General features: G+C 38.6%; 1 protein-coding gene across 1 annotated transcript; it reads right to left on the bottom strand.

The window, feature by feature from the left end:
• Window positions 1-1,732: 1,732 nt before the first annotated feature.
• Window positions 1,733-14,898, bottom strand: LOC132544605 (uncharacterized). The gene is made up of 11 exons (XM_060208228.1): window positions 14,830-14,898; window positions 11,799-11,973; window positions 11,082-11,323; window positions 10,490-10,637; window positions 8,510-8,705; window positions 7,494-7,639; window positions 5,207-5,353; window positions 4,727-4,873; window positions 4,301-4,384; window positions 3,775-3,927; window positions 1,733-2,917 (listed from the first exon to the last, which is right to left on the bottom strand). Exons 1-11 carry the CDS (start codon window positions 14,853-14,855, stop codon window positions 2,750-2,752), a joined length of 1,632 nt encoding a protein of 543 aa, XP_060064211.1. The 5' UTR covers window positions 14,856-14,898; the 3' UTR covers window positions 1,733-2,749.
• Window positions 14,899-23,227: the final 8,329 nt, after the last annotated feature.

Here is a 23,227-nt window from a genome sequence, read left to right as displayed (position 1 = left end):
TCAGTATTGACTTTTACTGCTGTCAATCTATCAGTGTCGACTTTTACTGCTGTCGATCTATCAGTAATGACTTTTACTGCTGTCAATCTATCAGTATCGACTTTTACTGCTCTCAATTTATCAGTATCGACTTTTACTGCTGTCAATCTATCAGTAATGACTTTTACTGCTGTCAATCTATCAGTGTCGACTTTTACTGCTGTCGATCTATCAGTATTGACTTTTACTGCTGTCAATCTATCAGTGTCGACTTTTACTGCTGTCAATCTATCAGTAAGGACTTTTACTGCTGTCAATCTATCAGTATCACTTTTACTGCTGTCAATCTATTAGTAATGACTTTTACTGCTGTCGATCTATCAGTAATGACTTTTACTGCTGTCAATCTATCAGTAATGACTTTTACTGCTGTCAATCTATCAGTAATGACTTTTACTGCTGTCAATCTATCAGTATCGACTTTTACTGCTGTCAATCTATCAGTAATGACTTTTACTGCTGTCGATCTATCAGTATCGACTTTTACTGCTGTCAATCTATCAGTAATGACTTTTACTGCTGTCAATCTATCAGTAATGACTTTTACTGCTGTCAATCTATCAGTATCGACTTTTACTGCTCTCAATCTATCAGTATCGACTTTTACTGCTGTCAATCTATCAGTAATGACTTTTACTGCTGTCAATCTATCAGTAATGACTTTTACTGCTGTCGATCTATCAGTAATGACTTTTACTGCTGTCGATCTATCAGTAATGACTTTTACTGCTGTCAATCTATCAGTAATGACTTTTACTGCTGCTGTCAATCTATCAGTAATGACTTTTACTGCTGTCGATCTATCAGTAATGACTTTTACTGCTGTCGATCTATCAGTAATGACTTTTACTGCTGTCGATCTATCAGTAATGACTTTTACTGCTGTCGATCTATCAGTATCGACTTTTACTGCTGCGATCTATCAGTAATGACTTTTACTGCTGTCGATCTATCAGTATCGACTTTTACTGCTGTCGATCTATCAGTATCGACTTTTACTGCTGTCAATCTATCAGTATCGACTTTTACTGCTGTCAATCTATCAGTAATGACTTTTACTGCTGTCGATCTATCAGTATCGACTTTTACTGCTGTCAATCTATCAGTAATGACTTTTACTGCTGTCAATCTATCAGTATCGACTTTTACTGCTGTCAATCTATCAGTATCGACTTTTACTGCTGTCAATCTATCAGTAATGACTTTTACTGCATTCGATCTATCAGTATCGACTTTTACTGCTGTCAATCTATCAGTATCGACTTTTACTGCTGTCGATCTATCAGTGTCGACTTTTACTGCTGTCGATCTATCAGTATCGACTTTTACTGCTGTCAATCTATCAGTGAGGACTTTTACTGCTGTCAATCTATCAGTAAGGACTTTTACTGCTGTCGATCTATCAGTATCGACTTTTACTGCTGTCGATCTATCAGTAATGACTTATACTGCTGTCGATCTATCAGTAATGACTTTTACTGTTGTCAATCTATCAGTATCGACCTTAACTCATAAGGATAAGAATATAGGATATTATCAGCCGATAACATACGATAAATCTGTTTCTGGAATGTTTCTAACTGAACCAAACTGAAATGGTTTAGGCCTCCAGGTTTTAATGTTGCTGTTTTAAAATAGCAAGAGTATGAAGTATACCGCTGTAGGATACTCTTTTAATGATCAACTGCACTCATTGTTGGTTTTGATCATTCTTTATTTCATTTCTATAAATACGATAACAACATACAAATTAAAGTCATTATTAGATACATGTTTTACATCAAGAGTGATCTCCCTTCTCGACAATCTACCCTAAAATCAGCGTGACGATGTCGTTGTCTGACTTTATAAGCTTCTGTAGTCCAAATCATGCGGCGTGATTAATTTTCCATGTTGACAGTTTGATTCCGCCATGGACCGAGATGCCACGCTTAACGCAAATCCACAGGGTAGAGCAATTGCGATGTTGATGGATGGTCATAGCCAAACTGCTGTCGCACGGCAGTGTGGCTTTGTCCAATGTACAATTAACCGTCTCTATACACGTTTCTATGCTACTGGGGTAGTTCCCGATCGTCCAAGGAACGGTAGACCGCGTGTAGCGACAAGACAGGGCGATCCGATTGCCGCACTTGCGCAACAGATTCAAGATATTGTAGAGACTGCGTCGTCTACCTCGGGTAATAATGGCAGACCCATTACTGCTGAAACTGTCAGGAACCGCTGGCGTGACGAGAGAAGCATTACGCGCCGACCTTCCTTTAAAGACGATGTAAATTAATAAAGTCTATTGTTTAACGACCGAACAAGTTATTTACAGACGATGTAACTTTATAAAGTCTATTGTTTAACGACCGAACAAGTTATTTACAGACGATGTAATTTTATAAAGTCTATTGTGTAACGACCGAACAAGTTATTTACAGACGATGTAACTTTATAAAGTCTATTGTTTAACGACCGAACAAGTTATTTACAGACGATGAAATGTAAATTTCACTGTCTGACAGCCGAGCAGCAGTTCCTTAAAGATGCTATACAAAGTACAGTGTTTAACCAAAATAGTAACGGCCGAGCCCACAAGCGCACTGTTTAACTGTGAAATTGATAGCCAGCATCCATCGGTGAAAAGTTCTTCAAACAATGACGTTAGTCTGAAATAAAGTTCCAGTGAATCCTGCAAGACATTCCATTCCACCCAATCAGGATATCAAGAATGAGCAAGGAGCATTGAGAATATAGCGCATGTCATTTGATCACACTCCTGCAGGTATCCGCAAAGCTGTTCAAACTGACTGAGCTCTTCCGTTTCAATACACACCTGAACTTTTTTCATATCGGTTTCGTCCTCTTCATTAGGAACCCACTTCAAACGGCACTGTGAATAACAATATGAAATAAATGGTTAAAATTTGTAAAAGAACTTGTATTACTATACATGTAGTTGCAATGGATTGGACTGACGCATGGTGCGCCTCGCCGTTGTTGGTAAACAGGAGAGTCCCTGTTAGCATGGCGAAATACAAAACTTGTAAAAGTTTATTTTCTAAACTTATGATATCCTAATAAAGATTTTTTTTAACTTCTGGATTGAAAAAAAATTGACTTTATCTCTTGTGTGAAGTAACCGTAACACAAGGTGGAGGAGGTGCTAACCACTATTAATGTTGTTTGACATAAATAACATAAATACGACACCAAAATTACACTATTGTCTTTACCATTCAAAATGTACTGTCCGTCTGATTTTTTTTTTTTATTTTTTTTTTTATTTATTTTTTTCTGTGTTTTTGTTTTGTTTTGTTTCGTTTGAAAAAAAATCCGATAAATTCAATAGACCAAGCGATATAACAACATGAAATGCATTGAATTATGACGTTTGCAAAAACTCGTATAGATGTTTACATTAATTTCGACCAGTATTGCTATGGGGGTCATAGAAAGTTGAAACAGCTATAGGATGCAGTTTCATCCATCTCCTGTTTCAACACAAGTCCCGATTATCACTGACGGGTCATAGAAAGTTGAAACAACTGTAGATGCAGTTTCGTCCATTATTTGGCTAACAATGTAACGTTTTCTAAATTTTTTATCAAAATGTGATATTTAGTTGTATCTATTGTAGTATCCTATCCTTTAAACCTACTATCTAGTTCATTATTTTTGCATTTTGGTGTTTAGTCTGGTCATGCAACAACACCATGAAGCAGAAAGTAAATCTGGTATAAATCTTACTGTTTCCAACAGCTGATTTCTTGTCCTAGACGTTAAAGTGTTAATACTTTTCACTATATCAGGCATTTCTTGATGTAGTCTTTTCAGCAAAACAAAAAAGCAATGGAAAAAACATATCTGTTCCTTATCAGTTGGCTGAACCATGGTATCACCCTGAAAAAAGATGACACATACAGGTTAATATATCAAAACCATGTGCTTTAGGTCCTGACGGCAGTGACAAGTCCTAAAGGAGGAAGCTGGTTAATTCATTATTCTCCTTTGTAGTTTTAAATCTACATAGCAAGGTGCTGATTTGTGAAGAAAAATGTAATGTAGAAAATTCTTATTTCGTATAGAAATTTCTAAAAAAAAAAAAAAAGATACAAAAAGGGTGGCAATTTGTATAAAAAGATGCAATTCTCTTGTCTGGAATGATGATACAGTATAAATGTCAAGATTTCTGAATGACAATAGAACTTAGTTTATGAAATAAAGCTTTTTTTTCAGTTTTGTTTTATAATACATGATGTACAATAGTCCTTACCATTCTGCGCCACCCTATTACTTCAAGCATTCTCCGAAAAGTCATCGTCCGGGACACAATCGGCCGGAAGTGATTTTCAGCACCCTATTGCACAAGATTAAATAGAGATCAACGGAATGCAGGTTGACAGAAATTAAGTAATTTGAAATAAACAGGAGAAAAATGCACACTTTTGAATTCAATCGCATGAACATTTTTAGGGTTGTTGTTGTTGTTGTTGTTGTTGTTGTTGTTGTTGTTGTTGTTGTTGTTGTTGTGTTGTTGTATCAAATTCAGAAAATAACGTTTCTTTCAACCTTTGGTTATCGTTATCATGGTTACCGTAATTATGTAATGATCAAATGTCCTCATTTCGAATTTGAAAAAAAAGTCAGCTATAGTTAGAAGCATATATGGAAACAGAAAATAATTCGGGTCACAACGTACAGAATCAATAGGCGTTGTGACATCATCATCCGAAGGTGTTGTTGGCTCAGAATGATATCCAGTTGAAATGCTCGTGGTATCAAATGAATCAGTTTCGATTTTCTCTTTCCTTGATTCATTTTTATCTAAAGTGTCAGCCAGGAACAGCTGCAAAAATGAAACATACGAGAAATAGTATATATTTGAATGTTCCTTAGACATAGAGAGAATTATCAAATACGTCACTAACTAATTAGATATTGTGTAATAGGGTCATTGATAAATTGTTTTGTTGTTGTTGTTGTTGTTGTTGTTGTTGTTGTTGTTGTTGTGTTGTTGTATCAAATTCAGAAAATAACGTTTCTTTCAACCTTTGGTTATCGTTATCATGGTTACCGTAATTATGTAATGATCAAATGTCCTCATTTCGAATTTGAAAAAAAAGTCAGCTATAGTTAGAAGCATATATGGAAACAGAAAATAATTCGGGTCACAACGTACAGAATCAATAGGCGTTGTGACATCATCATCCGAAGGTGTTGTTGGCTCAGAATGATATCCAGTTGAAATGCTCGTGGTATCAAATGAATCAGTTTCGATTTTCTCTTTCCTTGATTCATTTTTATCTAAAGTGTCAGCCAGGAACAGCTGCAAAAATGAAACATACGAGAAATAGTATATATTTGAATGTTCCTTAGACATAGAGAGAATTATCAAATACGTCACTAACTAATTAGATATTGTGTAATAGGGTCATTGATAAATTGTTTTATGTAATTGGTATGTATACTTGTTGATTTGTCTGCAAGTGGATTGCTTTTTTTGTGTGTGTATGTGAAAAAGAGTTGTGAAAGTATGTGTGTTACAGGTCACAAGGAGTGATCCGTGGATTACTTACCTGTGTAGGTCTATTTTTTTTACCTGTAACTCTTTTGTTAATGTCACATGATGTGCATGTGATATATGGTCAAGTTTTAGACTCTTTTACTATTGGTTAAAATCAATACAATGATTTGTGGTCAGTTTGGCGGGAAAAATCATTGTTAGGGTGTAGTTTTCTTTAATCTGCTAAACTAAAAAGACGTACTGATCTGATCCTGCATTTGACAGAGGACCCTGACGAAACAGTTTAAAGTGAGTTATCTTTTTAGTATATATATTTTTATTAATTCCTATAAAATATAGACTAGCTATTACCTTGTAGCATTATACGTATTCTTTATATTTAGAATCACTATTAAGAATTAGAAAACTTTGAATTCCGTATCAAGTAACATTTTTTTATTATATTTGTTCCAATTTAAGTAGAAACGTGTAATGGTTAATTTATTCCACAGTCTGTGTTTATATGTCTTGCTATATATGTAAGAGAGGGTTTCTATATATTTTAGAGTTAGATTTATGCCTGTCATGGAGTGCCGGTGATGGGAGTGTAAATCAGCTCTGTGCCACACACAGGTGATTACAAACGTTATTTTTAGAAATGGGAAAACCCAGTGTATGTATATCGATTATGATGTAGATCTTTTCAGGTAACTTGTAATGTAATTAGATCTTTCTGCGTACGAAAGGTCTGTATAATTGTGTAGTTGGTATTTATATTCATTGTTCGTAAATTATAATTGTAATAGTAATTATTTCTTATTTTATATTATAGACAATATAATTAATAGTACTTTTATAGTTTATGTTTCATGACTAATGTAACTTGTGAAAATATATGAGTTATCTCCCTGTAACCGTACTCTGTTAGTAGGGGTGAGATAGCTTAGTCGACTCGGTGTCGGTATACGAAAAATTAGACCTGCGGCGTTTGTTTTTTTTCCCAAGACATTTACCATTTTTTCCCCTCGAAATCTTGGGCAAGACATGTAATCCTAAGGTAACAGTACACAGTTTCTCGATGTGTCCATGGGTGATATTTTTGTTCATTAGATTACCTCATTGAAAAGGTTTTAATTACAAATTTTAAAGATTGATCCTTGCTAACATTGGCCTTGTCACGTTGAAGTCGATAATGTGGGGTTTTATTTTTTCAGAATGATATTTTAGCTTTATGTTTGTAATTACTATTTGGGCAGTCTCGAATCTGTGTCTACGCACCAAAGAGAAATTTTCATAGTGTTTACACGTGGTCATGTTATGAAGAATTTCCGAGCTGGTATTTGCTGAAATTTAAGTAGTTTGTTACCATGACAGTGTTGTTGATTTTAAGACAGGTGTTCAGAAATAAATTTCTTCTATAAAGTTGTAGTGTTAGGTTGGATTCAGCAATATTTTTGCATTTTTATCATTTTTTGAGTTGGTAACCATGGCAATCAAATGTCAGGAATCAGAGGATTTTTTTTAATTTACACAAATTTTATCTCTCTGCTATAAATGTAATTGTTATGTAGTTTATAAATATATACACATGTAAGGATGTATTTTTCATAACCAAACTGCTGTATCTGTATATCTCAAACATGACCAATAATTTCAATAAAAATGCAAATTAACTGTTTCCTGCTACCCAAGCGTATAGCATAAGACTGGTTTAGTGACTCCAGTTACTACAAGGAGATCCACTTTAAAATGAATGTGGCTGTTCACAAGACGATAAACCAAGCGAACAACGAGTAACGAGCATTATACGATATGATTTCGAAGATTTATGCATTGACGTCAAAAAGAATTTTCTGGGTCAGGTAGTACTACATAAGTCGCTTCACCGTGTGATACAGAAAGGATTTCTTTCCCTAAACAAGTAGGGATATCAGGACGAGAATAAATATAAAACATAGCTTACGATCTGGCATATGATATCTACATCATCAGCTGACATCATGACCATCTCCTTGATAGTGGTCCGATCTTCAACAGGCATTTTGGTCAACTTTTCGTATAAGGTACGCATAAAATTCTCTGTAGGATATTCCGCTATGGCTTCACATTCTGTTGACATAATGAAAAATCAAATACTTCCATTATTTGATAAAAAAAATAAATAATAATGTGGTTGAAAGCTGATGCCAGCGAAATTCGAGAAAGAAACACTGTTTGTTATGATAGCACTTGATGCATGCAGGGTTTGCCACTTTCTATATTAATACTGGTTACAGTTCACAGGGTTGAAGGGGTTTTGTGTTCCTTGTTTTCGGTGAATGAAGGAAACATTGGTATGGACCGGGTATTTACATGTGTCTTTCAGTTCAAGTTCGTTCGAGTGTGAAGATGTATATAAACTATTTAATTTCCATTAATTGCGAAACAAGCTATCAGCGGAAGGGGTCTTACAGTAGGAGGAAACCGGAATAGCCGGAGAAAAACCATTGTGGTCTGGCATATCCGCTTCGGGAATCGAACCCCGTGCGTCTAAATGAAAGGCGGGTGTGTTACCACTGCGCCACCCAGCCGCCCTTAATGTGAATATGGCTATTTCTGAATGGAGTCCTTAAACCGACATAATGTCCGTTAAAATAACAATGTAAATAAACATTCCGTAATTCACGAAGAGGTGTCCTCTGACCAGCGAGATTTTCCAGCAAGAAAACAAAATTAATGCTATCATGGAAACCTGAAACCCTAAAAGACAGTGATTTGATGTTTGGAATTTTCTACCAAAGCAGTAGACTGTATGCTGTTGCATGGAGGAGAAACCCTAAAAGACAGTTATCAAACATGGTAATATTTTCCCCAATAGACGCAATGTTGTCGGGAGGACGTTTCTATATCCACGTTGTACGTCCTAGCAATCGAGTCGTTGCATAATTCATAACGTGGTCTAACGTGTAGGATAATTTAACTGGGCTAACTACTACTTACTGTCCAGTTCATGTGGAAAGTTGTAAAATCCACCATATAAATCAGGCTCCAGAAGAACCTCAATGGTCCCATCCGTCATATCAACCTTCAGCTCGCACACCTCATAAGCTAAAACAGTGGGATCAATGGAGAGTTGTGGACTTGCCTGCATTCCTCCTCCGAATGATATACCCCCTATTGCGTCGGGTACGTCAACCTAAACACGCGATACAGATAATTCCATATTACATTCAAGAAGGCGGGGTAAGTGCATGTAACATTACAGAGGAGCAAATAGGTCAACCATGGAAGATCAAAGTGAGGCAAGAAAGGGCAGAGAATAGTTCAAGGGATTTAACCTGTACGCTAGTCAGAGATCAGCGAATACTCCCGAAAAGCAAACAGTTACAGCAGGGAGAGAGCAATAGAGGCAAAAAAAGGGCAGAGAACAGTACAAGAGAGCAAGTAGGTTCACCAGGGAGGGACTAAAGGCAGAAGTGGGCATAAAAATGTACAGGGGTGCACACAGGTAAACCAAGGCGAGACCCAGTGGGGCAAGAAAATGACAGAGAACAGTACCAGGGAGCAAACAGGTAAGATAAGAAGATGCCAAGAGGGACTGGAAAAAACAGAAAACAGTACAGGGGAGCAAACAAGGTACAACAGGGAGGGACCGAGGAAAGGGCAGAGAACAGTACAGGGGAGCAAACAAGGTACAAAGGGAGGGACCGAAGAAAGGGCAGAAAACAGTACAGGGAGCAAACAAGGTACAACAGGGAGGGACCGAGGAAAGGGCAGAAAACAGTACAGGGAGCAAACAAGGTACAACAGGGAGGGACCGAGGAAAGGACGGAGAACAGTACAGGAGAGCAAATGTCCTGTTAGTGTAGCAGGGTTATCTCCCTTCTCAGAACTCCTGTCTATATTTGGTAGCGGGGATTTCCATTTTCTGTGTCGTATGCTGAACGTTTAAAGATGTCGGACGTGTTTACATCGATGAGCGATTCACACAGTACAATTCTAGGAATTTTACCGTCTCTAGTCCCTCAAAGAGTGAGTTTATTGCCCCATACAAGTTCAAGAATTATGTTCTTCCAATTGTTGTAAAATAGTCACTGCCTTTGATACGCTACGCAAGTTGGAACTTATTACCAATCTGCCAATTTTTCCACTGTCCCATTTCGCCCCATAATGTTTTCATCCTCAATCGACCCACTATTTGCTCCCATCTCGATTTCGTGTTCTTTCTATGTTTTTGCGAAATATGAGCCGTAGTAGATTTTTCCCAATTACTCGTGTTGTGTGCCCAAATTTTGGTAAGTGACTTATGAGTGTTCATTTTGTTCTTTCAGTTTTTCACTACATACATGCTCACATCCGTAGTCTGATCTACATACATACATCGATCAACATGTTGTACTTCGTTTGATTTCTGCGTGTTAGCGACATACTTGAAGTATTGCTTTTTCTGGAATAAAATCGAAGCCAACATTTCTACATGCTTCAAGCGTTTTTCATTTTCATCGATCACAGGCTTGATAGCAAACAAGGTACAACAGGGAGGGACCGAGGAAAGGGCAGAGAACAGTACAGGGGAGCAAACAAGGTACAAAGGGAGGGACCGAGGAAAGGGCAGAGAACAGTACAGGGGAGCAAACAAGGTACAACAGGGAGGGACCGAGGAAAGGGCAGATAGGAGAATGAAAGCGTAGAGTGGGGTGTTGAAAAGCAAGGGAGGAGGGCTTTGACAGAGAAGTGAAGTGAGATGCTTTGAACCACATACTCCGTTTAATATTTCTAAAATACGGACTGACGTATATTCACAACAAAGTCATATAAAGAAGAAAACTTTAAAAGCACATGAGAATGTATTACGAAGGCATTAACTACTCCATACCATGGCATTGAAGAAAAATGATATACCATACTTTATATTTGCTGAATTATCGTAATCAAATTTCAACTTAACAGTTAGCAATGTTCTGAACAAGCCATTTTCACCTGTAAGCATCCCTCGATCTCTTTCTTTATTTGCTCTGTTATATCCACTCGTTCTGTGGTCCGTATTACACTAACAACAACACAAAGCACAGCATTCCTATTGGCTTTGATAATCTGCGAGATCTCAGGATCCTTCACGTCAATTTTTCTGAAACAACACAAAATTCAAATTCAAATCTGATCTAAATATATATTGTTTTTATTGATCAACTTCTAGAGTTATTAAGAAGAGCTACGGTTTTGAAAAATATCCAAATCCTTCTTAAGTGTGATTGAGTAGACATCTTAATATGACAGCTATAAGCTGGGTATGACAAAACAGGTGTGTCATAACAGAATGAGAAACATCCAATAGTATTTATATATTCCAGGTGTCGTAATTTATGAAAGATACAGAAAATATTAATTAACAATGTGTAACAAAGGTCTTTTTTCATCTCAATGCCTACGCTAGGAATCGAACCCGGGACCCCTGGCTTACTCGTCTGACGCTCAACCAATCGAGCTAAAGTGAAATTCTCTCTTGCCGAGTGATATATTGCGGCTAGTATTTTACCAGGTTTACAAATGTCATAGAATAGAAAGTGTTTACCTGTTCTTTAATGCTTCCAAAAGGTCTCTCTTTGTTATATACTTTGCCTCTGTTCTACCTGAGGTAAATGAGTGACAGGTATATTTCACAATTTTACCACGTGCAAACAGGGTTTCAAAAAGACTGAAGCCTGTCTTCCCGCTTACGCAAGTGCAGTTTGAATTTCTCAAGTTGGCAACGTGATCTTTGATTTCAGTTATCTCCACGTCCAGATCTGATTTGTCCTCCAGTACCTCAGTGAGCTGTATCACAAAGTGGTATAGTGATGAGTCAAAGGTTATATGTTCATTTTTAAAAATACTTTTCAACTACTAATAATCAGTGCACAAAAAATGTCGCTTTCTTCGGTGAATGGTTTGTTTAATGATTTATGACAGAACTTATATCAACAGATCTCCAGACATGCGCCAGTGACTGTTAACTCACGTGACTAATATGGAATTATTTGCTGTTGTAGGTAAACAAATTCTCTGACGGTGATTTCTTCCGATATAACCTCAACATCATTAATTATTTTCTTGTCGAGTTCTTGTTATATATGTATTGTATACCGGCAAATTTTCGCCCTCGTTCATGTTTTGCCCTTTTCATCCATAAAGAGGGAGGGGGAGTTTAAGATATGGCAAATTTGTGTAAAATGGCACATGGGCAAAATTGAACACTGGGTGAAAATATCTGGTACACTGTGATTTTAATCATGTTTAACTCTGACGATACCTTGGTTTCCCTGATTGAATACTCGCACTTTTTTCGGCGAAACCATTTATTAGATGAATGTTTTACAACAATACTAAGTGGTAACAGCACATGACCAGCTTGGACGTTCGGCACCGGTAATAGGGTGGGGCCACCAACCGATTTGACAAACTTTTTGGTAGCCAATCGGAACAATCTGAAATTATAGACAACATACCATAATGATCATTTGAAAGAGCCTGCATATTTCAGTAAGCACAACAAAATCATCTTTATTTGAAATAATTTACCGAAATGCCGCAATGAAACCGGTTGGGGTTGGGGTGTTCTACTGGGGGTCTTCGGTAGTACACTTCAGTGTGATAACACTATAAAGACGGCTTTAGTGTCACACTATCGTATGCAGGCGTACACAGACTTATCGAACTCACTCATACATAAGGAGACCGTTAAACAATTCCAACCAAATCAGTCCGAACATCTATAACTTCTGGAAGAACAAACTCAAATACATTCATATACAATACCTATTTTCAGTATAAGGTCATAGGCGCCTCTACTCCTGAACCATCTGTTTATACAAATTTGTGCTCCTTCATGCAAGGATGCTATATAAATTCATTATGTCTTTTCAATCGATTTTAAGAATGGCCTTTACTTAATCTTCTGTCCACAAGGCATGGAAATGGATTGTGAGATGTGCTTATACCAAAAATAAATCAACTTTACCAAAGGGTAGTCCAGACCAAATTTTATCGGAAAGTTTTTTCATGACTGTATTTCACAACTTTTCTGTCACAAAGAGGCACAGACTCCCCTTATACAAAATAAATGTCCCCTTTACACATGGAACATCTAGATAGATTTTACAAAATCTCTTTTTCCGAACTAAAGTATTTTAAGAATTAATTTTATATGCCAAAATTGGGCCTCACCATTAATTTGTTAAACAAAGTTAAGCCCCTTGCACCTAACAACCCACAAGAAGGGCGTATGCTATCTGTATGCTATCCCCCCACCCCCCACCACCACCATATTTGGGATCCTATTTCCTTTTTCCTTCTTACTAACAATTTGTTTGACCCCATGTTACATGTAATGAGCTCCAAAGCTGTATTTGAAACGTGGGGGACATTTGTGTCTAGTATGTAAGCTGAAGGACGCAGGAAGATGACTTGTAAATGTTTGTGTAGACTAAATAGCGAATCTGTCGCACACATTTCCGTTGTAAATCCCCTAAGTGATTTCCGGAAAATATGAAGTCGTTTACTTCGTCATCGTCAAACACTTTAGTACATCTGGGCTCAGTGTACTTGAAAGTGGGTGACATGCCTTGAATGAAATCACTGCTGAATAAAAGTGGCCTTCTCGTCAATAACATATTTGATAAAATTATGTTGAAATTTCATAAATACTTTATGTATGTTTTCACTCTCCAAGGTAAGGAGTCATTTTTAGCGACGTCACACAAAGAAGTAATATTCAAGGGCGTTTTTGTGGCCTAAAGTTAAATTAAGAACAAGTGAATAATGTTGGCACTGGAAAAAAAAATGTAAACAATGTTTGTTACAATCCATTTCATTCTATTCAATATCCCGAAAATTATGAAAAGGGTTCACATTAACATCCTCTTGCAGACAAACTCCCAAATATAGTAACATCTCTGGTTTTGAAACTCTACATTCAGATAATTCGTCCTCCAAGGACTCGTTAGTGATGCTACGTCATACAGCTGTTTCGTCCTTCTAGGACTCGTTAGTGAAGTTTACATCATTCAGCTGTTTCGTCCTTCAAGGACTCGTCAGTAATACTTCATCATACAGCTGTTTCGTCCTTCTAGAACTCGTCAGTGATGCTACATCATACAGCTGTTTCGTCCTTCTAGGACTCGTTAGTGAAGTTTACATCATTCAGCTGTTTCGTCCTTCAAGGACTCGTCAGTAATACTTCATCATACATCTGTTTCGTCCTTCAAGGACTCGTCAGTGATGCTACATCATACAGCTGTTTCGTCCTTCTCGTTAGTGAAGTTTACATCATTCAGATGTTTCGTCCTTCAAGGACTCGTCAGTGATGCTACGTCATACATCTGTTTCGTCCTTCTAGGAAACGTTAGTGATGTTAACATCGATTCGTCCTGTTATAACTCGGTGCCTAAGGATCTAAATGTTAAACCTGGTAGGCGACTGAGGACAACAGAAGATGTACTAGCCCTATAATTCATACATCTAAAAAAACATTTTCACGAAAAATGTGGTTTTAAAGCGGTGTTAACATCATATGAAATACCACTGTGTTTGATATTTGTGAGTACAAGTAAACTGCCGGATTGAAGTTTTTCGTGGGAATACCAGACCGGAAAGGAAATTTCACGCTATTCCAATGTTTGCCTAATTAACACTTTACGTGTCTAACATTTTGCCCCATTAACACTTTACGTGTCTAACATTTTGCCCCATTAACACTTTACGTGTCTAACATTTTGCCCCATTAACACTTTACGTGTCTAACATTTTGCCACATTAACACTTTACGTGTCTAACATTTTGCCCCATTAACACTTTACGTGTCTAACATTTTGCCTCATTAACACTTTACGTGTCTAACATTTTGCCCCATTAACACTTTACGTGTCTAACATTTTGCCCGATTAACACTTTACGTGTCTAACATTTTGCCCGTGTCTAACATTTTGCCCGATTAACACTTTACGTGGCTAACATTTTACCTCATTAAGTCTTCACGTGTCTTTCACATTTTTTCTCATTAATACTTTACGTGTTTTTAATATTTTGAACATTAATTTAGATTCTTTAGACTTGTCAATATTTTTCTTTTTTGTCCACCAGACATGTCCGACTGTCAAGTTGTTCACAGATTTATGTTTAATCATTTAAAATTCCTCCCGGGTATTTTGTTTCTAGTTTATCTGTAGAAAATGCCTTTCCCCTGGCTATCATTAAACCAATGAGTTATTTTTAAAATAAGATATATATTATATAACACTCTCGATCAACACAAATGATCAAAGACATTTCGTGAGTAGACTTACGTGTTTTCTGTCAGTGACGACCCCATGATGTTACAGTTGACAGTGATGTCTGCCTTCTTATGCTTCAGACACGTGTGTGAGTTTTACGGGCCAGCCGGCAAGGCACGTTAATATATGTACAGCGAGGAAGGATTCCCGCCGGATGTAGCGTCACGTTCAATCATTGTTTTCCGTAGGCGTAAAACCCATTCAGAGAAATGTTTATTTTTACAAGAAATCGGGTTTTCAGTATGATTAGAATTAGTCATAACGATGAGAGTAGTATTAATCAGATATATTATATGAACCAGGGGAACAAAGTAACACATTATCGTCACACAGTGTTATAAGACGTATTATAACATATATCATAACATAGTACCGAAACATAATATTATACCACAGTGTAATATCACAGTATTAGTACACAGTATTATAACAACATCAGCATCATTACTTCGGTCCTGACATCTGTTTTGTAGTTCTATCTAGATATCTTTGGTCCTGACATCTGTTTTGTTGGTTCTATCTAGATATCTTCGGTCCTGACATCTGTTTTGTAGTTCTATCTGGATATCTTCGGTCCTGACATCTGTTTTGTTGGTTCTATCTAGATATCTTCGGTCCTGACATCTGTTTTGTCGGTTCTATCTAGATATCTTCGGTCCTGACATCTGTTTTGTCGGTTCTATCTAGATATCTTTGGTCCTGACATCTGTTTTGTTGGTTCTGTCTAGATATCTTCGGTCCTGACATCTGTTTTGTAGTTCTATCTAGATATCTTCGGTCCTGACATCTGTTTTGTTGGTTCTGTCTAGATATCTTCGGTCCTGACATCTGTTTTGTCGGTTCTATCTAGATATCTTTGGTCCTGACATCTGTTTTGTTGGTTCTATCTAGATATCTTCGGTCCTGACATCTGTTTTGTAGTTCTATCTAGATATCTTCGGTCCTGACATCTGTTTTGTCGGTTCTATCTAGATATCTTTGGTCCTGACATCTGTTTTGTAGTTCTATCTAGATATCTTTGGTCCTGACATCTGTTTTGTAGTTCTATCTAGATATCTTTGGTCCTGACATCTGTTTTGTAGTTCTATCTAGATATCTTTGGTCCTGACATCTGTTTTGTCGGTTCTATCTAGATATCTTTGGTCCTGACATCTGTTTTGTCGGTTCTATCTAGATATCTTTGGTCCTGACATCTGTTTTGTTTGTACAGTGGTGTAAGTTATATTCATAGGATTGTAGATACATTCTAGATTAACACAAGACTATAATATGACGTCATTTTGGAGTCATGATGACGTCACCTCAGATAGCACACATCACATTTCTACGTAAATCATTACGATAATTGTGACTTTTAATAAGTTTCAGCACGAAAAAATAGAGAGCATTATTTTTGATAACTTTGTCAAATAAACCTTTTGATACTTTGGCCATCCAGATTCCATACATACTGACAACAATGCGATCTAGACTTTTTACATGTACTTGAAGTTATTTTTAAATGATTAGAGCTATTAAAATTACCGTTATCGAGTAATGGGGCTACTGAACCGCTTCAATTAGATCTTAACATTGCTTTCGAATAAATTTCGTTCCTCATTGCTTATTGGAACCATATGTTCCAATATTAGGCCCTTAGAATCACTGACGAGTCCCAGAAGGACGAAATAGCTGTATGATGTATCATCACTAACGAGTCCTAGAAGGACGAAACGGCTGTATGATGTAACATCACTGCCGAGTCCTAGAAGGACAAACGGCTGTATGATGTAGAATCACTGACAAGTCCTAGAAGGACGAAACAGCTGTATGATGTAGCATCATTGACGAGCCATAGAAGGACGTAGCAGCTGTATGATGTAACATCACTAACGAGTCCTAGAAGGATGAAACAGCTGTATGATGTAGCATCACTGACGAGTCCTAGAAGGACGAGACAGCTGTATGATGTAACGTCACTAACGAGTCCTAGAAGGACGAAACAGCTGTATGATGTAACATCACTGACGAGTCATAGAAGGACGAAACGGCTGTATGATGTAGAATCACTGACGAGTCCTTGAAGGACGAAACAGCTGTATGATGTAGCATCACTGACGAGTCCTAGAAGGACGAGACAGCTGTATGATGTAACATCACTAACGAGTCCTAGAAGGACGAAACAGCTGTATGATGTAACATCACTGACGAGTCCTAGAAGGACGAAACGGCTGTATGATGTAGAATCACTGACGAGTCCTTGAAGGACGAAACAGCTGTATGATGTAACATCACTGACGAGTCATAGAATGACGAAGCAGCTGTATGATGTAACATCACTAACGAGTCATAGAATGACGAAACAGCTGTATGATGTAACATCACTGACGAGTCCTAGAAGGACGAAACGGCTGTATGATGTAGAATCACTGACGAGTCCTTGAAGGACGAAACAGCTGTATGATGTAACATCACTGACGAGTCATAGAATGACGAAGCAGCTGTATGATGTAACATCACTAACGAGTCATAGAATGACGAAACAGCTGTATGATGTAACATCACTGACGAGTCCTAGAAGGACGAAACGGCTGTATGATGTAGAATCACTGACGAGTCCTTGAAGGACGAAACAGCTGTAAGATATAGCATCACTGACGAGTCATAGAATGACGAAGCAGCTGTATGATGTAACATCACGGACGAGTCCTAGAAGGACGAAACAGCCGTATTATGTAACATCACTGACGAGTCCTAGAAGGACGAAACGGCTGTATGATGTAGAATCACTGACGAGTCCTTGAAGGACGAAACAGCTGTATGATGTAACATCACTGACGAGTCATAGAATGACGAAGCAGCTGTATGATGTAACATCACTAACGAGTCATAGAATGACGAAACAGCTGTATGATGTAACATCACTGACGAGTCCTAGAAGGACGAAACGGCTGTATGATGTAGAATCACTGACGAGTCCTTGAAGGACGAAACAGCTGTATGATGTAACATCACGGACGAGTCATAGAATGACGAAGCAGCTGTATGATGTAACATCACTAACGAGTCATAGAATGACGAAACAGCTGTATGATGTAACATCACTGACGAGTCCTAGAAGGACGAAACGGCTGTATGATGTAGAATCACTGACGAGTCCTTGAAGGACGAAACAGCTGTAAGATATAGCATCACTGACGAGTCATAGAATGACGAAGCAGCTGTATGATGTAACATCACGGACGAGTCCTAGAAGGACGAAACAGCCGTATTATGTAACATCACTGACGAGTCCTAGAAGGACGAAACAGCTGCGTGATGCAGTTTGATTCATAAATTAATCTAATGATAGTATCTATTTATAAATCTGTATTAAAACGTGTTTTTCACTTGTGTGTCTTTCGTACAAGCTTAGGGAAGCTTACATACATTTAGGATTTCTTTTCCATTCCACTCCCACTGGAAAATCCTGAGGAAAAATGCGATGTACAGATAAGAAAAACCAGAAACGTGTGAATATATCGGTGAATATACATATGTATGTGTACTTGATAAAAGTCATTGCCCTGCGGCTACCAGAAAATGAATTGTCGACTTACGACCTCATCAACGAGGTCGGTATACCGACAGCGACACATCAGCAGTAGAGGGTTGACATGATATACATACAGACAAATTTCTTTCATAATAAGACGGCTGTGTTGTGGGAAATTCTACATAATCTCGGTGTCTCATATCATGGGATTGGTTTATTCCTATCAACTTTTGATTGACTTGTCTTGTAAAAAAAGAAAACAGTATAAAACGCAATTATTCAAAATTCACAAAAAAAAAAAAAAAAAAAAGAATAATAAATAGATAAATAAAATATATGTTTAGAGATTTAAAGTGTAATGAAACATTAGAATACGTGTACAGGTCATCCATCAATGAAAGGAACAGCATTTCGGACATGACGTCATCAATGATGCAACTACAAAAAATTCGCAAATTCCAAAATCATGACGTTTTCTTATCAAACGGACTATGTACCATTTCATTAAAGAAACAACATTAGACTGATGGGTTTAATTTCATGATATAGTTCTATAAAGAACCATTAAGAGTTTACAAGTTTAAAAGTAACCAAATATCACTATTAGAAAATATCTTAATTAAAAGAAGGGGCGATCACTGACTACATAGGCCTGATAACTGTCCATTTTTCGTTTCCTTAGTTTTTCATGCTGTTGTGGTAGCCTATGTAGAGATGTCCATCTACAACAACGGACTGTTTTAAAGTATTTGCTGTTCAATCATCTAGAGGAGTAACATGAAACATTGAATATAGCCAGGCCAAGTCTTGTAGAATAAATGAAAGGTTACATGCATTTTGTTATAAGTATCTATGAAATAAAAAATTAGTACATATGTAACATCTCAGCCTAGGTTCTTAATTAGCCTACAGACAGACGACACAACTCGTACAAATGGCGTTAACAAGCATGGACTGCTTTTCGTTTATTCGGACCATCTCAATACTCTGCATGTAAGTACAGGGTAATGGTCGAGAAGTCAAAATGGATCTTGGGATTGACTAAGAGCTGGAATCGGATCTATTATATCCGGAATTACATGTAATGATACTACTACACTACAACATACCAACAGGAAAGAAAAATAATATAATTTTATATTTGTTTTGATGCACGAATAAAAATATCACTGTTGTAAATTGACAGCTCCTTATTTGTCGATTGAGTCCGTGACCTAATTATATTAAAACATTATTCAAAGATAAATTTTGATGCCGCAAAAGAAAAAAAAAAAAAAAAAATAGGAAACTAACCTCTAAACAACTCCTCTCTTGTCGCAAAATAGTTAGATCAAGTTAGGAATTCTGTATGCGCGAAGGAATCCTACAGTGTCATTTTTTTGAGTCCTACAGCGTCAGAGTCTAGTATCCTACAGCGTCAGATTCTTGTTTCCTACAGCGTCATATTCCTGTTTTCTACGGCGTCAGATTCTCGTATGCTACCGCGTCAGATTCTCGTATCTTACAGCGTCAGATTCTCGTATCCAACAGCGTCAGATTCTTGTTTCCTATAGCGTCAGATTCTTGTTTCCTACGGCGTCAGATTCTTGTTTCCTACAGCGTCATATTCCTGTTTTCTACGGCGTCATATTCTCGTATCCTACAGCGTCAGATTATTGTTTTCTACAGCGTCATATTCCTGTTTCCTATATTCTTGTTTCCTACGGCGTCATATTCCTGTTTCCTACAGCGTCATATTCCTGTTTCCTACGGCGTCATATTCTTGTTTCCTACGGCGTCATATTCTTGTTTCCTACGGCGTCATATTCCTGTTTCCTACAGCGTCATATTCCTGTTTCCTACGGCGTCATATTCCTGCAGCGTCAGATTCAATTGTTATTTGAGGTTGTGTCAGATTCTTGTTTCACTTCCGGCGTCACTTCTTGTTTCCTACGGCGTCAGAAATTCTTGTTTCTCCGGCGTCATATTCAATGTTTCCTACGGTGTCTGGTGTTGGTGTAGAGGAAGTTGGTGTCTGGTGTTGGTGTATGGTGTGTTCCTACAGCGTCAGTGTTGTCTGGTGTCATATTCTGTTTCCTAGGAAGTTGCGTCAGATCTGCTGTTGGTGTAGAGGAAGTTGGTGTCTGGTGTTGGTGTAGAGGAAGTTGGTGTCTGGTGTTGGTGTAGAGGAAGTTGGTGTCTGGTGTTGGTGTAGAGGAAGTTGGTGTCTGTGTTGGTGTAGAGGAAGTTGGTGTCTGGTGTTGGTGTAGAGGAAGTTGGTGTCTGGTGTTGGTGTAGAGGAAGTTGGTGTCTGGTGTTGGTGTTTAGGAAGTTGGTGTCTGGTGTTGGTGTAGAGGAAGTTGGTGTCTGGTGTTGGTGTAGAGGAAGTTGGTGTCTGGTGTTGGTGTAGAGGAAGTTGGTGTCTGGTGTTGGTGTAGAGGAAGTTGGTGTCTGGTGTTGGTGTAGAGGAAGTTGGTGTCTGGTGTTGGTGTAGAGGAAGTTGGTGTCTGGTGTTGGTGTATAGGAAGTTGGTGTCTGGTGTTGGTGTAGAGGAAGTTGGTGTCTGGTGTTGGTGTAGAGTTGGTGTCTGGTGTTGGTGTAGAGGAAGTTGGTGTCTGGTGTTGGTGTAGAGGAAGTTGGTGTCTGGTGTTGGTGTAGAGGAAGTTGGTGTCTGGTGTTGGTGTAAAGGAAGTTGGTGTCTGGTGTTGGTGTAGAGGAAGTTGGTGTCTGGTGTTGGTGTAGAGGAAGTTGGTGTCTGGTGTTGGTGTAGAGGAAGTTGGTGTCTGGTGTTGGTGTAGAGGAAGTTGGTGTCTGGTGTTGGTGTAGAGGAAGTTGGTGTCTGGTGTTGGTGTAGAGGAAGTTGGTGTCTGGTGTTGGTGTAGAGGAAGTTGGTGTCTGGTGTTGGTGTAGAGGAAGTTGGTGTCTGGTGTTGGTGTAGAGGAAGTTGGTGTCTGGTGTTGGTGTAGAGGAAGTTGGTGTCTGGTGTTGGTGTAGAGGAAGTTGGTGTTGGTGTTGGTGTAGAGGAAGTTGGTGTCTGGTGTTGGTGTAGAGGAAGTTGGTGTCTGGTGTTGGTGTAGAGGAAGTTGGTGTCTGGTGTTGGTGTAGAGGAAGTTGGTGTCTGGTGTTGGTGTAGAGGACGTTGGTGTCTGGTGTTGGTGTAGAGGAAGTTGGTGTCTGGTGTTGGTGTAAAGGAAGTTGGTGTCTGGTGTTGGTGTAGAGGAAGTTGGTGTCTGGTGTTGGTGTAGGTGTTGGTGTAGGGAAGTTGGTGTCTGGTGTTGGTGTAGAGGAAGTTGGTGTCTGGTGTTGGTGTAGAGGAAGTTGGTGTCTGGTGTTGGTGTAGAGGAAGTTGGTGTCTGCTGTTGGTGTAGAGGAAGTTGGTGTCTGGTGTTGGTGTAGAGGAAGTTGGTGTCTGGTGTTGGTGTAGAGGAAGTTGGTGTCTGGTGTTGGTGTAGAGGAAGTTGGTGTCTGGTGTTGGTGTAGAAGAAGTTGGTGTCTGGTGTTGGTGTAGAGGAAGTTGGTGTCTGGTGTTGGTGTAGAGGAAGTTGGTGTCTGGTGTTGGTGTAGAGGAAGTTGGTGTCTGGTGTTGGTGTAGAGGAAGTTGGTGTCTGGTGTATCGTGTAAAGGAAGTTGGTGTCTGGTGTTGGTGTAGAGGAAGTTGGTGTCTGGTGTTGGTGTAGAGGAAGTTGGTGTCTGGTGTTGGTGTAGAGGAAGTTGGTGTCTGGTGTTGGTGTAGAGGAAGTTGGTGTCTGGTGTTGGTGTAGAGGAAGTTGGTGTCTGGTGTTTGAAGGAAGTATCTTGTTGGTGTAGAGGAAGTTGGTGTCTGGTTTGTGTTCTGGTGTTGGTGTAGAGGAAGTTGGTGTCTGGTGTTGGTGTTGGTGTAGAGGAAGTTTGGTGTACGGTGTCTGGTGTTGGTGTAGAGGAAGTGTTGGTGTAGAGGAAGTTGGTGTCTGGTGTTGGTGTAGAGATTCTTGTTTCCGAAGGCGTCAGATTCTGGTGTTTCCGTGTAAGGAAGTCTGGTGTTGGTGTACGGCGTCAGAATTATGTGTCGTATATCTTCAGATTCTTGTATCTGCACGTCTTCATATGGTTTGTATTTATCTGTGATACCCTGTCATATTTTATATTGATATAAATTCTCTAATTTGATCCTTGGGTATGATAAATGGGTATAGATAAATAGGTAAATAAATAAATGATAACCTAAATGGGTATGTAGTATCATTTTCAAGACTTCGGTTTTTGACGGGTAAGGGGACAACCTATAACTTATATCACTCGATCGTGTCGGATCACTGCTGTCAACAGTGAGGTTGTGTTTTGAGCTTGACGGATATAAATAAGAACAAATACCTCAGGTATGATCTCCCTCACGGCCATACATTCGGGACGGCAGTTACTTCTTACCCCTTCCTGATTTACACGGACACTCCTTCAAAAGTACAAGGAGAATAAAGTGTTCCGGGAGAGTACGCATCTTCTGTTTCATCGTCAACACCCGCGATGTAATCTGAGGTATTCCAAGTAATTAATGTCACGTTCTCAAATGAGAACAATGTATACAACAATGGAACCAACAGGTAAACTGTCATATGACACAAAGAAATAAAATGTATGTCAGTGAGATATCTATGGCGACCATAAACATCCATAGTTGGTGTAAAGGAAGTTGGTGTCTGGTGTTGGTGTAGAGGAAGTTGGTGTCTGGTGTTGGTGTAGAGGAAGTTGGTGTCTGGTGTTGGTGTAGAGGAAGTTGGTGTCTGGTGTTGGTGTAGAGGAAGCTGTTGTCTAGTGTCTCGTGTAAAGGAAGTTGGTGTCTGGTGTTGGTGTAGAGGAAGTTGGTGTCTGGTGTTGGTGTAGAGGAAGTTGGTGTCTGGTGTTGGTGTAGAGGAAGTTGGTGTCTGGTGTTGGTGTAGAGGA

The sequence above is a fragment of the Ylistrum balloti genome, unplaced genomic scaffold, assembly GCF_031769215.1.
Source record: "Ylistrum balloti isolate Yb309-2 unplaced genomic scaffold, AGI_CSIRO_Ybal_v1 Utg369590, whole genome shotgun sequence".
In the NCBI taxonomy this organism is placed as follows: Eukaryota; Metazoa; Mollusca; class Bivalvia; order Pectinida; family Pectinidae; genus Ylistrum; species Ylistrum balloti.
The sequence above is the reverse complement of the archived record's forward strand: the minus strand, read 5'-3'. Positions and strand labels throughout refer to the sequence as shown.